The sequence below is a fragment of the Bidens hawaiensis genome, unplaced genomic scaffold (genome assembly GCF_021521415.1).
Source record: "Bidens hawaiensis isolate Kalapana, Puna unplaced genomic scaffold, B.hawaiensis_p1.1 tig00001461_1, whole genome shotgun sequence".
NCBI lineage: Eukaryota > Viridiplantae > Streptophyta > Magnoliopsida > Asterales > Asteraceae > Bidens > Bidens hawaiensis.
The window spans coordinates 2,807,078-2,823,479 of NW_027491082.1; the positions used below are offsets into that span (position 1 = coordinate 2,807,078).

At 35.0% G+C, this 16,402-nt stretch overlaps 2 protein-coding genes, 2 non-coding genes and 1 pseudogene across 4 annotated transcripts; 4 read left to right on the top strand and 1 right to left on the bottom strand.

The window, feature by feature from the left end:
- Window positions 1-2,872: 2,872 nt before the first annotated feature.
- On the top strand, window positions 2,873-6,732 carry LOC143578808 (uncharacterized). Its single transcript, XM_077062287.1, has 8 exons — window positions 2,873-3,116; window positions 3,228-3,357; window positions 3,469-3,555; window positions 4,271-4,462; window positions 5,159-5,317; window positions 5,411-5,590; window positions 6,323-6,521; window positions 6,630-6,732. Exons 1-8 carry the CDS (start codon window positions 2,883-2,885, stop codon window positions 6,730-6,732), a joined length of 1,284 nt encoding a protein of 427 aa, XP_076918402.1. The 5' UTR covers window positions 2,873-2,882.
- Window positions 6,733-8,187: 1,455 nt separating this feature from the next.
- LOC143577050 (pentatricopeptide repeat-containing protein At1g51965, mitochondrial-like) lies at window positions 8,188-10,640 on the top strand. The gene is made up of 2 exons (XM_077061001.1): window positions 8,188-8,895; window positions 9,288-10,640. Exons 1-2 carry the CDS (start codon window positions 8,188-8,190, stop codon window positions 10,491-10,493), a joined length of 1,914 nt encoding a protein of 637 aa, XP_076917116.1. The 3' UTR covers window positions 10,494-10,640.
- A 431-nt stretch (window positions 10,641-11,071) lies between these two features.
- On the top strand, window positions 11,072-11,144 carry TRNAE-CUC (transfer RNA glutamic acid (anticodon CUC)). Its single transcript has one exon. It is a non-coding gene; the product is annotated as a tRNA-Glu (tRNA).
- Window positions 11,145-11,721: 577 nt separating this feature from the next.
- Window positions 11,722-12,488, bottom strand: LOC143578817 (major allergen Pru ar 1 pseudogene; annotated as a pseudogene).
- A 1,207-nt stretch (window positions 12,489-13,695) lies between these two features.
- On the top strand, window positions 13,696-13,768 carry TRNAE-CUC (transfer RNA glutamic acid (anticodon CUC)). The gene has a single exon. It is a non-coding gene; the product is annotated as a tRNA-Glu (tRNA).
- Window positions 13,769-16,402: the final 2,634 nt, after the last annotated feature.

Below are 16,402 nucleotides of genomic sequence, written 5' to 3' on the forward strand. Positions count from 1 at the left end.
AATAGAAGGATGGTGGACTAAGAAAAAAGAACTAAAAATTTAAGTTTTAAAAATAAATAACATTGTAAATAAGCATTCAGACATATTGCATTCAAAATGTTAATGATAAACTACATTACCATTTGCAAAAGTTTATGACATTTTTCAACTTTATGTCATGAAAACAATTCCACAAGCCAGTGATTTCTTATTGTAGACAAAAACTTTTACCTCAACTTATCTAATCATCAAATCAACAAACTTGTGGCATTAGTTACATGAACTCGGATGGCTTGACGTAATTCCTTCTTGTTTTTTTTTTTTGTTTTTTTACGAACTCGGATGCCTTGAAGTGATAAATCTGTCTAAATGCACATTCTGATGCTACTAATTGCAACCCAATATGACAACGCACCGTGAGATTAGACACACATGATAAAGTATTAAAATTCCAACACCAATCAAAATATATAACACTTAATTTTTATTGTTTATTTTGTGATATTTTCAACAAAATTCATTTAATACAATACATCAATACTTAAGTAATTTAACTAAAATAAAAAATAGTAATGAATGCAAAAGATTTAAATACACATTTAACATATACCTTTACTCCCTATTTAATGCTAACATAAACGTTACCGTCTCATCTCTAGCTAAACTTTACAAACTTCCTCTCTATTCAACTCATCCCCGGAGGAAGAAGGGTTTCAACGGTTCTAAAAGCCACAACCGTTCAGCATTCGAAATCCAGGTATTGTTTTTCCATCAATTTCCATCTAAACTTGTTTGATAAAACAATTTCTTACGGTTTAATCGAATTCTTGATGTTTATAAACATTAACGACGATAATCAAAATAATAGCTTAATATTCTCTAACGTTGTCAACAGTAACAGTAAACACATTTTTGAAAAACTAAAGTAAACACATTAGCAAACTTCAAACTCATATATATAATGAAACACAATCAAATATGAGATTTACAGTTCGCAAATTTGTTGGTTGCGTGTCGCAAAAGTTTGAAAGCTAAAGGCACGATTAGGGTTCATAAATTCATATTCGATTACTGAAATCGAATCGAATTCAGATTTTTGAAAACAAAATTTCAAATTAACCTTGAAATTCAAATTTGATTATAACCGCGTTTCGTGTTTTTCAATCCCGATTCAAATACCAAACACCATTACTCTTATCTAGCTATTGAATAAAGCTTTATCTTTTTAATACCTTTGTCTTTTACTAATTCAATTAAAACAATATTAAACAAATAATAATAATAATAAATGCAAAATCCCTTTTTTGTGTGGTTGTAAAGGTGTTGATGTTACTTAGCAAATACTATGATTCAAGCATCAAAGACCGTGTGTAATGGATGGGGCCCTATGAAGCGTTTTGCGTCATGTCATCATGTGAGCTTTTTACCATTAAAAAAAAGATGTAGCTGATGGATCCCCTACTAATAATTGTCTCTTTAGATTATTACTACTACTACTACTAAAAATAATACAAATAAACTAACCTATCAATTAAAAAAAGCTTTTCTCCTCACCCGACGATTTGTGAGAAGCCAACGCCTAAAGAGCCCCGGGACGCGATGCTCCCTAACGCTTTATGGCTTTTTGGGTGTGAAAAACGTCACCACTATACCCGAAATAAGAGGTAAAAATGGTGAAAATTATTAACCGTTAAGATTAATAACAACAACAACAACAATAATAATAATAAATAAATAAATAAATGGAAAATAGTTATTAATTAATATACTAGTAGACTAGTAGTTCCTAATTAATACGAACATCCACGTTACCAGCAGCTTCAGCGCTCTGCTCTGCTCTGCTCTGCTCTGCTGCTACAACAAGATTACAATAATTATTATACCAAACCTTCAATTCAATTCAACAACCTAACTAGGGTTTCAACACTCACACAATCAATCAAGATTATTATTATTACGAAACCCAGGTGATTCATTTCCATCTGAACCTGTTTCTCACCACAGTTTCTTACGCTTTTATCCAACTAATTGCTTAATCAAGCATGCATTTTACCCCCTAAATTCATCGGCTTTGTGAAATTAGGGTTTTGATTCCACTTAAAGTTTTGACCTTGATGATCGCTGCGTCTTAATCGTAACTCCAAACATAAATGTGTTACCTTTATTTCGTTCGGTTTCAGTGTTGTTCAGTTATGCTTTAGGGTTAGTCGTTATTTTGTTCTTGGGTCTTGATAATACTATTCAACGGGTCGGGTCTGACCCGTTTGTTCCTTATGGCTGATGGGTAAGACCCGGACCGATCAGACCCGGTTATTTACAGTAGGGTCGTTCCCGAGTCAGGTCTCGTGGGTCTGACCCGTTTGACCCTTGTGTTTGATTTGTATAATTGTGTGTAAAATATCTGCACAGTGAAAGAGGATGCACATTATTAATTCATTGTGTGGTTTGATTGATTAATATAATAATAATAAATTTAGCATTGTGATATTATGTGACCAAAACAACAAGTCAAGGATCTAATTCTTTTTTTTATTTTGCTGCAAGTTTAAGCTATGATTATTTATTAAATTATTAGAAAACAAGCTTATGATTAATATGATATCTGCACAGCATTAGAAAATAAGTTAAAATTTGTGCGATTCAGATGTATTTGCTTGTTATTAACGTGATTGTATAATTGCATGTAAATATATCTGCACAGTGAAAGAGAGTGCACATTATTAATTGTGTGGTTTGATTAATTTAATAATAAAGTTAAAATTTGGGATATTATGTGGCCAAAATAACAAATTTAAGGATCTAATTCTGTTTTTTTTTTTGGGCTGCAAATTTAAGCTATGATTATTTATTAGCAAATAAGCTTATGGATAATATGTTATTTTTTAAATTTTGTTTGGTTAGGTATGGCTCATCTCTACAAAAGCAGACTTCAAACTTATGCTCAAAAGAGAAACATTCCTCTTCCTACGTATGCTGTTGAAATACAAGGTCCTCCACATTGTCGTCTCTTCAAAGCGCAGGTCACCGTTAGTGGGAATACTTATGAGGGCCCCGATTTTAGCTCAACTTTTAAAGACGCGGAACACGAAGCTGCTAAAGTTGCTTTCATGGCATTATCACAGGATGGAGCACCAGAGGTTTGACTCTTTAAATATCTTTATTTATTGATTTATATTAGTGACTTAGTGTTATGCTACTTTGTTATTTAATTAATCATTGAACCAACTGTTGTGCATGCTTTGATTCAGGATGATTGTCTGTACAAGAGTTTGCTACAAGAATTAGCTCAAAAAAGGGGTCTTTTGTTACCGGTTTATGCCACAAGCAAATCAGGCCCGCCTCATATGCCATGCTTCGTTTCTACTGTTCAGATTTCCGGTTAGTGGGACCCACATGGATATCGCGATAATAAAATGTTATACTTTTTTATAGTGTGAAAGCATAAAACTAAGAATAATGATCATGAATCTTGGATTTGCTACTAAAAAGGTGAAAACTATCTGGGAGAAAATGCACGCACGAAGAAACAATCTGAAATGAACGCTGCTAAGGTTGCTTATATCGCTCTTACTGAAGGTAATAAACACATTTGATTCTCTCTTTCACGGCTTCATGTAGGCTTGTAAATGAACCAAACTTTCAGTGAACAGTTTGTGAACTGTTCAACGGGAAGTTTATTTTAACAAACTAACGAGCATGGACAAAAAATGTTCCTTTAGTTGAACGAGCGTGAACACACGTCTCGTTCGTTCATTTATGCTCGTGAACTTCCGTTCCTTTAAATTCATTCGTTCACTGTCATTTATGTTCGTTAGTTTATGCTTGTGTAAGTTCGTTGATATATTCATTTAATTTTTTTTTGCCGCATTACGACTCAGTCTAGTTTTAATAACTTTTTTACGCCCAAGACATTGCTCTTCACATTACTTTCAACTGGTTTTAGCCTTTTAGGTCAGTTACGCTCGTGAACTAGTCTTAATGTTGTTAACTAACAAACATAAACGATTACTAACATGCTCATTTTCTCATCGAGCTAACCCAGACAAGAAAGCCCCATTCGTTTAACTATTCGTGTTCGATCGTTTGTTCGGCTAAAGTATTTATTCAAAAAGTTAATTATTATTGAATTACTATTATTTTGTAATCGCATTTGACTCACTAATTATATGTTATATTTTGGACAACCAGTGATATCGTCAACACAAGTTACTGGCTTTTGAAAATACTAGTTGCATATTTCAGTAACATAATATTTTTCTTTCTTTATTTCTTTTGCATATATTATGCTTAGGTGGACCAAGGGCAAACAATGCAACTGCTATCTCCAACATTGTAGGAACTTCTAGTTCTGCTTCGGCTTCTGGTTCTTCCAGCTTGCAGACAGTTATGACTCACAAAAATGAACCAACCACCAATAAGGTGCAACCAATTATCACCAACCGGCCCATTTACACAATTCCAGATGACCCCGAGAAAGCAAAAGGTAATATTTATAAAAATCTAAATATATATTTACATATAAGCAGCAAGTTGTTAATGGAAATCCACATGTAATCGAAATTCATATCTGATTTAAGTAAACTGGAAAAAGAGTGGTCTGGTCGGACCAGGTTGACCAAAACGCTTTTGTTTAGAGGTGTGCATTGGTCGGTTTTGGGCTCAAACCAAACCAAAAAATTGAAATTTCGGTTTTTGATTGTTTCACCGTTTGAATTCGGTTATTTTGGTTTGGGTTTGGTTTTACAATCTGGACTTGAAATTTCTGGGCCAAAAAAAAAATGTTGCCCCAAAATAATGAATTAGAGCATGAATTCTCTTGTTTATTAATGATTAATTGATTGATATGCATTTGTGCTAAAAGATTTTATTCACAATATTTATTAAATTCTTATAAATTACTTAACATTCAAAATTGAAAATAGAAATCTTTAAATTTGGTTCGGTTTTTTCGGCTTTAATAACATGCAAAACCGAATCGAACCGAAAATTTGTTTTTTACGAAAACCTAAAACCGTTTTTTGTTTGGGTTCTTTTTTTTTTATTCGGTTAATTCGGTTATTGATCGTTTTTTGGTTTCATGCGCATGAGCACTTCCCTAATTTTGTCTAAAAAGATCTAGCCAAATTCTGAATTAAAACAAAATCAAGTATTAACTATTAACTCCTTATAATCTTTTTAGGGTATCTTGAATTAAAAGACTTCCAAGACGTTATAGAGAAGCATAAAGAAATAGCACCTGTCACAATCAATCCACCACAGCCAAAAACTACACCGGATATTCTTGATTTTGCAAAACTGAATATCAAACAGAAACACCATGTAATACAAGCCGGTGAAGGTATTGCCAACTCTCTTGTATGTATGTGTGTGTGTACAGATATTCACTTGTATGGTTTATTAGAATTAACAACATGAATTATCATTTGTTTAGGGTTGGGTTCAAATGGTAAAACAATCAAACCATCTTTCAATGAAGCCATTTTACACCCGTTGATGGATTCGGGCTCCGCAAAATCCTCACCGAATGTTGTTAGTGTTCCAAAACCGAGTAGGAAACTGACTAATAATGTAATTCAAGCCGGTGAAGGTACGTGTGTTAACCAACGCTTATGTAGCCGAAAACTGAATCGAAATAACCGAACCCAAACAAAAACAACCGTTTGCTTTTTGTTTCCATAAAGACCGAGTTTTCAGTTAGGTTTCGGTTTTGCATGTTATTAAAACCGAAAAAACGAACCAAAATTATGAATTTTGATATTTTATTTTGAATTTTAAGTGATTTATAAGAATTTAATTAAATAGTGTAACCCAAATGTATAATAATCAGTTAATGATTAGTTAACAAAACATTTTGGCCCAAATTCATTATTTTGGACTGTTTTTTCAAGCCCAGAAATTTCAAGCGCAAATGGCAAAATTGAAAAAACCGAAAATTGAAACTAAAGCCGAAAAAACTGATCCGAAACTGAAAAAAAATTAAACTGGAATAGCAAAACCCAAACAAAAAGCAAAGGTTTGGTATATGTTTTCTTAAAAATCGAACCTTTTGATTCGGTTTCAGTTTTGCATGTAATTAAAATCAAAAAATGCAAACCAAACAGAATTTATGAATTTTCGTTCTTTTATTTTGAATTTTAAGCAATTTATAAGAATTTAATAAATAGTGTAACCCAAATATTTTATCCCATTATTTTGGGTCAATTTTTGTGGCCCAAATAACAAAATGATAAAACCAAGAACGATTTTTAAAAACTCAAAAGCTGAAATTTGGGATTTTGATTCAGTTTGAGCTCAAAACTGATACAAACCGACCCATAAACAATTCTGCATATCTTATCTTTAGGCTCGAGCTCACATGGGAAAAAAGGTCAAGAGTTGCTCTACAAAGTCATTTCAAACCCGTTGATGGAGTCGGTTTCAACATTGCCGCATTCAACAAAGATTGTGATTCGACCGCACGTGCATGGAATGACCTATGATGGGCCCATCCATGTTGTAGATGAAGACTGGGTGGCTATGAAAGTGAATGTTGGTGATGGAATGTAAGATGGAGTTATGCTGTTTTTTGTTTAATCTTTTTGGATTCGTGTGGCATTTAGACAATATTGGGTGAACTAGGTATTTTGACAATTGTGTTTTGGTCCTAAAAGGCGGGTGTCGCCTGGCCCATGGTTTTACGATTTTGGAGAACATGTAATGTTCATATCTGATGCAACATTACTACCTTATTTTGCAACATGCTGTTTACAATAGTTAAACATATTATCTGTTTAGGTTAGATATGTCGGGTAACAAAACGTGTAAAGAGCTTAGGTTACCATGTCAAACAAATTGGGTTTGAATCAAAACCAGTATTTTTCGGGTACGTGCCAAGGTTTTGCATGCATGCATACACACTTTTATGAGCACGAAACGTGCTATGTACCGTCTTTACCAAGAAAACACAAGGGATCTACATGTGTAAGCGCTAGCGCGGTAGCGCCCTTGACAGGCACTCCAGAACCCACCAACGCTCGTGAAAACCCGGGTCGGTCGGTCCTCCATTCATCCGACCAAATAAGCCAAGCCAAATTTGAGCCAGGTTAAGTTTGAGCCCAACTTATATGCAAGCTCAACTTGTTTCAATCTATATTTTAAAAACGTGATCTTGGTTTGTGAGTAAGGTTATAAGCTCAAGGCTCGGCTCGGCTCGGCTCATTGCTCATAAATCATGCTATAGGCTCGAGCTCCACTCTTTTAGCATATACTTATTTATCCTTCACATCTGTAATGATTTGTTTGATTGTATTTTATAATTGTAATTGTATATAACTTAACATCTATAATTCTAATTGTAGTTGTATATTAGAAATATATAATATGTAATTATTCATAGAACACATATTTTATATGTTTCATAGCAACAAGTTTGTTTAGGTTTGTGACTTGTGAGGCTAATAAAGTTACACCTGAATCTTAGACTCGAGTTTGATAATTAGACGAATGCCAACTTAACATTGAGCTTGAATTCGTTTAAGCTTAATTCAGCTTAAATTTCAAACAAAGAGATTTCAAGTAGATGAGAGCGATTCAACTCATTTGCATCAAACTTGAAAATCCAAATAAGCAAGTCTTGTAACTTGTAATGCTTTAGCGTTCTGTTAGATGTAGGTTAATGATATGTCGCTGTTAAAAAATACGTCAAATAGTGATTTCATCCAATTGAAAGAGTCCAATTTCATACCCTCTATTGTCTTCAATGGGGAGCAAGTGTCCCATCTGAAGACCAAAGTATTTCCCGCCTTCCAAATCTACCAAAGCATACTACAAAGTTGATGGAATAGGAAAAATTTAAAAGGGTTAAAAAATTGTATACTTATATTTACGTGTTTTGTCTATGTATTTATATATTTGTTCATATATATATATAAAATAATTAAAAATATTCGAGCCGAACCGAACAGAATCGAGCCGATCTTTGCTCGTTGCCTGGCTCACCTTTACAAACCGAACCAAGCAGAGCGGCTCACTTACAATCGAGCGAAAACGAACGAGCATTTTTCAAGCAAACAGAAAGCGAGTTCGGGAGGCGAGTGGTTTAGACGACCCTAACTGGTACGTAGGGTCGGGTTGGAATCGGTTCGAGTCAAACCAGTTTTTATTCCTTCTCTAATTCAAATGACCAAAAATAAGTCTCCGTCACTTCCTCCACCGGACACATAGCCGCCGATGACCAACCTCCACCTCCTCTTCCGGCGCGGCTACGCCACCAAATACAACGCGAGAGTCATCACCGAAATCAACAACGGCCGTTCACTCGCCGTCGAAATCCAAACCCCTAACTTCCAACTCCACGACCCTAAAGGCTACCCACTCCCACGCCGTCAACTCATCTGCAAAGCAGTCAACATCCTATCCAAATCACCCGACCCGTTCTCCGACCTATCCGAATACCTCCAAACCCTAACCCTAACCATCTCCGAAGCCTCCGAAATCCTCAAATCCTTACACTCCACGTCACTCGCACTCCAATTCTTCCGCTTTTGCCAATCCTCTATCCCTAAGTTCCGTCACGATTGCTTCACTTATAATCGAATTCTTTTAATTCTTTCCAAATCCAATTCACCGGACCGGTTGGATACCGTTCGAAGGATTGTTGATGAGATGGAGCGGTTGCGCGTGCGTGGAAATATCTCTACCGTTAATATTTTAATTGGAATGTTTAATGGTGAGGATTTGGATAGGTGTTTACGGTTGGTGGATCAGTGGGAGCTTAGGATGAATAGGTATAGTTATAAGTGTCTTCTGCAAGCTCATTTACGCGCTCGTGATTCGCCCAAAGGATTGGAGGTTTATAATGAGATGAGTAGGAAAGGATATTATCCCAATATCTTCTCGTATAATATGTTACTCGATGCTCTTGCAAAAGACGACAAGGTCCGTCTATTTCATGACGTAACAGCCCAAGCAAACCGTGTCAAGATATTGCCTGCTTTGCCCCCGATGGATTGCTCATCCAGAAAACTCACGGTTTTGTTTTCACCTGACGAAGTGCTCGCCCAGGCTAAACACGTCCGGGTAGAGAAGTTTCCACCTCTTACAAGGAAGGCTTCGTTAACTCATTAACGAAGCCTTTACAAGGGTGGAACCGTCTCTTCCTGGACGTGTTTTGCCTGAACGAGCAATTCGTCGGGTGAAAGCAAAACCGTAAGTTTCTGGATGGGCAATCCATTGAGGGCAAAGCGGACAATATCTTGGCACGGTTTGCTTGGGCTGTTACGGTTTTGGATAATCTGATTATGGGAATGACAAGTGTTTAATCTTTGCAGATTGATCAAGCAAACGCGGTTTTTAAAGACATGAAGAGGAAGCATTGTGAGCCTGATGAATATACATACACAATAATGATCAGAATGACGGGAAAGTTAGGGAAGCCGGATGATTCAATAGCGCTCTTTCAAGAAATGGTATCAAAGAACTTATCCCCAAATTTGATTGCTTATAATACAATTATTCAAGTGCTTGCTATGAACCGGATGGTTGACAAAACCGTATATCTTTTCACAAAAATGGTGGAAAACAATTGCAAACCGAATGAATTCACTTACAGTATCATCCTCAATCTGTTAGTTTCGGAAGGACAACTTGGTAGACTTGATGAAATTGTTGAAATATCGAAAGATTACATGAACAAAGGCATATACGCGTATCTAGTTAGAACACTTAGTAAGTTAGGGCATGCAAGTGAGGCTCACAGGTTATTCTGTTACATGTGGAGTTTTCATGATAAGGGTGATAGAGATGCATATTTATCCATGATAGAAAGCTTATGCAACGAGGGTAAAATGGTCGAAGCTATCGATATGTTATCTAAGATTCATGAAAAGGGGATAGTTTCTGATACTATTATGTATAATACTGTGTTCACGGCTTTAGGTAAAGCAAAACTAATATCACATATTCAAGATTTATATGAAAAGATGAAAAAGGAAGGGCCTTTAGTGGATATATTTACTTACAATATCTTGATCGCGAGTTTTGGTAGAGCGGGTAGAGTTGATGAGGCGGTTAAGATATTTGATGAGCTGGAGAATAGTGATTGTAAGCCGGATATTGTATCGTATAACTCTTTGATTAACTGTTTAGGTAAAAATGGTGATGTGGATGAAGCTCATATGAGGTTTAGAGAGATGACTGAAAAAGGGTTGAATCCTGATGTTGTAACGTACAGTACGCTTATCGAGTGTTTTGGTAAGTCGGATAAAGTTGAGATGGCATGTAGGTTGTTTGATGAGATGCTTAATGATGGCTGTTCTCCGAATATTGTGACGTATAATATATTATTGGATTGTTTAGAGAGATGTGGGAGGACTGGTGAAGCGGTTGATTTGTATGCAAAGCTTAAAGAACAGGGTTTAACGCCGGATTGGATAACGTATTCGATTCTTGAACGGTTGCAAAGCGGGTCTCATAGGAAGTTTAGAAGTCGGAGGCAACATCCGATTACTGGATGGGTTGTTAGTCCTTTAAGATGATAGTTAGATTGATTACAACTAATTATTTACCAGATAATAAGCTTTTCTTGATCATCAAAATCAAATGATGCATGCGGTTCAAATGCAACTGAGATGACAGCGAGTGCAAGCTGATTCTAGTTCAGATCAAGCCTTGGTGAAAGGTTCAGATTGATGGGTGGTGGATTCAAGATCCTTAATGAGGATGGGCTTGGTGAAATATTCAATTGTAGTTGTAGTTGATATTGTTATGTATTACTATTTAATATTTAAAAGTAGTTAGTGTATCATTTTTCAATAGTTAATCAACATTGGTCCCCTTATAACCCATGTTGAGTTTTAATTTTTTATTCTTTAGTGGTAAAAACATAAGCCAGATGTGTACAAATTGCTGCTGAGTTTTAACTGTTAGACTCGGCCTTTATAGTTACAGGTTACTCACTGTAACATTTTTTAAGCTCATAATATATAAGTATTCAACAATTATTACCTTTAGGATATCTATGAAATTCTCCCTAATTTTAAATTTTTGATTTTTTTTATTCATAAATGCTATTTTGAAGATTTGAAAAATATTATTTTACAAAGACATTACATCATCCGTTGTAGTCTAGTTGGTTAGGATACTCGGCTCTCACCCGAGAGACCCGGGTTCAAGTCCCGGCAACGGAATATTTTTATTTATTACCATATATAATAAATGTTCAGATAAAAAATACTGGGGTGAGAGAGGCTCGAACTCTCGACCCCGAATGATACAAAGGTTTCGTCAGAAATATATGTAAGGTATAGGGTATCCATGTTGACGATGTGGCCGCAATGAATGGGAAAAACGTTTTGGAAGCAGGAGAGGATACATAGGGATACAAATATTATGTTTGCAAAAGTTGTGGTAAAATATACATTGTCATATAGGTTAGTTGCTATTTGCTTTCTGTGAGCCTGTGATAATTGACAGTATATCATATTTTCGGCTACTAATAATTGTAAGTAACATACCGGACAATGTGGATTAATATTGACTATTTGTGGTATGTGTTTTATTAATCATCATAAAATGCTCCTCCATTCTAGTAAATTAGATATCATAACGCAATTGAGAATTGAGATGTGATATTTATCAAAAAAAAAAAAAACAATTTATTAAATTAAACATTATTGATGTTGTGATGTTTATTCAAAGCGGACAATGCAAAAACTTAAAAGCAGGGCCAATTATGGGTGCAGCATAATCTTGAAATAAGAATCATTAAAAAGCATATGCATCAGGGTTTTTGAGTAGATAGCCTTCCACAACCTTGTAATGCCCTAAAACCTTCTCCTTTCCGGCCTTTAGTTCTTCTTCCTTGATCTCAAAATCACCATGCGTGTAAATTGTTGTCGTCATCTTGGAGATGCTCCCACCATCGGGTGAACCCTCAAACTTAATATCGTAAGACACCTTTTCAATCTTGTCTGATATACCGTTTCCTTCAATCAAAGTGTACTTGTAAGCAAATGCCTTCTCATCAACTTCATCGATTTGGTGCTTGGCGAAACCTGCAGACGAAAATTGGGTTGCGTTTAATTGTGTTCTCAAACGGCTCAAATCTACAAAGTTAGTTAAACCGGGTACATGTTAAATGGATAAAAGTTTCACATAGAACAATATTTTTGTGTTATCCCAACATAACCCATATAAAAAATGAAATGTTGCAATCAGTCCCAGACCCTACTCCATGAGAGAGATTTTAGTGGGCACGTTTATTGTTTTTCTAACATATCAACTTGTCTATCTTGGAATAAATATAACCTTACCTCCAGCAAAGTTAACCTGCTTAATGCTTCCGGCCCCACCGTCACCTTTAATAAATTCGATGCTTTTTATAGCATCTGACAAGAGTTTTGGCATTAAATTGTGTGAGTCGAGAATTGAGGCTTTGAAGATTCTGGCTGGAGTGACCGATGAAGTGTGCTCATCGGTATATGTCAAGACACCCATGATTTTGAATATTCAAGGCTAAAAGATGTTTAGTCTGTTAAGTTGAGAGTGTTTTAGGCAATGGAGATGGATGGTTGTATTTATAGGTGCAATTTGAGCATATGTTTGTTCAGATTTTGAAATAGGTGGAGCTATGTAATTTTGTACATGGTGCAAGTGTATTTGTACCTTGCATTGGCAAGCTCATGTATGCACATTCTCTCTCTTGTCCACATTTGAAATGGGCTTAAGCATAATGAAACATATAAAACAAACAAAACTAAGCATAAGTCTCAACACATTTGGTTTTAATTTGAATATTTTTGGCTTTTAATGTGTACTTGTATGTGAATGTCATCATCTCTTCGGTGCTTTATACAAATATTATAATAAACATTTGTCATTAAGTGTGTGTAGTAGTAACTTATGACCGAACCCAAACCCAAACCCTTGCAAATAGGGTTTTTTAAGGATTTGAATTTGGAGTTACTTGACTCAAACAAATCGGGTTATTCAAATGTTGAAATTTGAAGTTTGATTCGAACTTGATTTAAAAAAAGACACGATTCTAATTCGGAGTGATTTGAATGCATCAATGGAAATGATAGCCAAATATGTGACAATAAGACCACGTGCAAATTCATTCTAGTCCATAATGAGTGATTTGGGTGAAAGTTTCTAATGCCGGTATTTAAGATTCCCGAAGGTGACCCTTTAGTTTCTAGCAAATAATATCGTTACACTAGTATAAAAGATGGATAGGCAATGCCGGATTTGTATAATTATATTAAAGTATTTGGTGCATCAATTTTAATAGTTGCTCAACGGTGTATCACTTATAACTTGTTGACCCGTTTCTTTTTTGAGTTTCATCGTTCAACATATTATAGATAAAGATAGGTTAAATCTTCCCATAAAATTTATGATAAGTGGGTACAACTTACTACTTGTGATTTCAATTAAAGCATTCTCAATTCTATATGTTTATTTTAAAGTCACCAAAATCATCAAACTCCTTACAAATTGTCACCTTTAGCATATTTTTTATGAGATAACTTTGTTCACATCTTATATTATAAGATATTCATATCCATTTAAGATTTATTTTATATAAATATATTTTGGCTTGTTTGTTATCTTTTAATTCATAAAATCACCAACTTCATCACTGCCTTCTTGTTACACTTAGATTTTGTTCCCACCCTAGCTCTAAGTTCACTATAGTTTCATTCTAAAATGAAATAGTTAAGTACAGAACCATCATCCGTTGTAGTCTAGTTGGTTAGGATACTCGGCTCTCACTCGAGAGACCCGGGTTCAAGTCCCGGCAACGGAAAAATTTTTATTTGATTACGTTTCGGATAAAAAACAGTGGGGTGAGAGAGGCTCGAACTCTCGACCTCAGGATCACTCAAATAAATTGCTATGAGACCTACCCGCTAGCCAACTGCGCCACCACCCCATATGGTTTTGTATTCTCGACTCCAGTATCAGTCTAAATGGTTTTGGCGGGTTGTAAGCGGATTAACGGACCGTTTGTAATAAAAAGTTGAAAAGGGCTGTGACTTGTGAGTGTGCCATAATATTTCGTGAATGGATAAGATCTTTATAAGACAATTTTAGGAGATAATTAAGTGCCCAAATAACAAGCTGTGACGGTTAGGGCTGTAAACGAACCGAACGAACACGAACAAGGCTTTGTTCATGTTCGTTCGTTAAGTAAATAGCATGTTCACGAACACTTACCGAACGAGATTTTATGTTCGTGTTCGTTCATTAAGGAAATTAATGTGTTCATGAACGGTTCAAGAACACAAACGAACACAAATAAAATCGGCAGGGCCTAGAGATTGAGACCGATGTATCCATCAATGTGAATAATGAAAGCCTGTAAACGAATCGAATGAACACGAACAAGGGCATGTTCGTGTTCGTTCATTTGACTTTAAAAGAATACGGACACTTAATCGAACAAATATTTATGTTCATGTTCGTTTATTTAAAAATGGACATTGTGTTCGTTTGTTTAAAATCTAAACTAATATAACTGAATAAAGATAAACGAACATGTATGAACAAACGTAAATGAACACAAAAATATAAACGAACTTAAATGAAAAAACTTAAATGAACACAAATTAACAAATATAAAACCTTTAAGCAGATGACTTATCCAGATAATATTTAATTATTTTCTATTAAAATTAATACATAAATGAACATAAATAAACAGACATAAACGAACATAAATGAACGTTCATGAACATAAATGAATGAACAGAACATGTGTTCATGTTCGTTCATTTATTAAATAAACGAGCATAAACGAACTTTCCGTCGAACGGTTCACGATAGTTCACCGAACGTTCGGTTCGTTTACAGGCCTAGTGACGGTTCAAGAATGTTGCTAATGTTAGATCCAAACAAGTATTTCGTTTCTAATCCACAAAATATATGTGTGCGTCCAGCGAATGATCGGATTATGTGTCGTTTGAATATACAAGAATATAGAAACTGTTTAAAATACGCATAGCACAATAGCATTCGTACATTTTGAATTATCGCCCTGCTTGCGGTGCGCGCATATAATGTATATATGTGTGAATACGTTATTTTTTAGTTTAGTACTGCACAAAAATAAATGAGATAAAGACAATGGGGTGAGAGAGGCTCGAACTCTCGACCTCAGGATCACTCAGAAGCTATGAGACGCGCTAGCCAACTGCGCCACCACCCCTTGTGTTATGTTTCGTTTACTTCTATCCAAAGTTACACTCACTTGACACTCAACACAACCCATAATTAGAAAACTATTATCTTCTTATTGAACCAAACAAACAACGAAAAACACGATACAAATCTTTAAATCAACGCAAACAAAAGATACAATCAACAATCGTTCTAGGAAAACACTAATAAACAAATATAGCATTCACTATTGTGATGATTGAATACAATCGCTAAAGAAACCAAAAGAAACGATCATAGCCAAAGAAGAAAACGAGATCTAACAACAGGAGAGTATCTCTCAAAAAAAAATGAATAATCCCTTACGCTTAATGCAACTTTTATGGCCTTGGGCCTTGACCTTCATAAGCTTCCATCCAGCCCATCAGACTTTAGCCCATCTATCCATAAGCAAGTCCAAATCCAATTCCATGTGCAATCCCAGTCATTAGCTCCAAGCCCAATAATATACGACCAAAAAATAAAAATCACAGTTATGAGAATAACAAATATGTGTTTGATATTTGAATTGACACTATGTGCTTTTAACACCGGTGTACTGTCAAAGAAATAAACCCTGATTCAGACACTTAAAACCATCTTATTCAAACATCCTCTATATCTAAGCGGGTTTGCCGGGTTGTAATCAAGTTGAAAGCAGGCTAAACTAAACTGGTTGTAAGGAGTTTGTAATAAAGTTGATTTGTCAGGCTATAACTGATAAGGTTTACCGTTTACATTCTTTCTTTCTCATAATCTTGAGCTGTATGTACTAGGTGTTTGGACATCTAAATAGGCCGAAATAACTTGTTTTTTATATGGTTTGAAGTTGTTTATTTCAAACTTAAATCTTTGTGTATTCAAAATTACAAAGTTATTACAAAGGTAGTTATCCGCTTTTTGCTTATAATATAAGTTTAAATAAGCAACACTAGACACAAATAAGTAAATTCTACAAAAACACTACAATGTTTTGATGAAACATAATACTCATTTTTTATTTCTTACATTTGTATTACCTATTATCTATCATAGGGAAGTATATTATTATAATGTTATAATAACATACAATACAACCGTAAAACTAAGGGTGGCAATCTTGACCTAAACAATTTCAAATTGATCAATTTGGGTTGTTTTAAAAATTAAATGGATTGGTTTAGGTCAGAAATTTTAACTAAGTGGGTCAAAATGAGTCATTTAAAATTTCATCTTGTAATCTTCGGGTCAAATTGGGTCTCCA

What these genes read in the sequence shown, in the direction of transcription:
- LOC143578808 (XM_077062287.1), top strand. Translation starts at nt 2,883, where the DNA reads ATGGCTCATCTCTACAAAAGCAGACTTCAAACTTATGCTCAAAAGAGA. An exon ending in CACAGGATGGAGCACCAGAG is followed by an intron (nt 3,117 to 3,227) that starts GTTTGACTCTTT and finishes GCTTTGATTCAG; the next exon opens with GATGATTGTCTGTACAAGAG. An exon ending in TTCTACTGTTCAGATTTCCG is followed by an intron (nt 3,358 to 3,468) that starts GTTAGTGGGACC and finishes GCTACTAAAAAG; the next exon opens with GTGAAAACTATCTGGGAGAA.
- LOC143577050 (XM_077061001.1), top strand. Translation starts at nt 8,188, where the DNA reads ATGACCAACCTCCACCTCCTCTTCCGGCGCGGCTACGCCACCAAATAC. An exon ending in CTCTTGCAAAAGACGACAAG is followed by an intron (nt 8,896 to 9,287) that starts GTCCGTCTATTT and finishes TAATCTTTGCAG; the next exon opens with ATTGATCAAGCAAACGCGGT.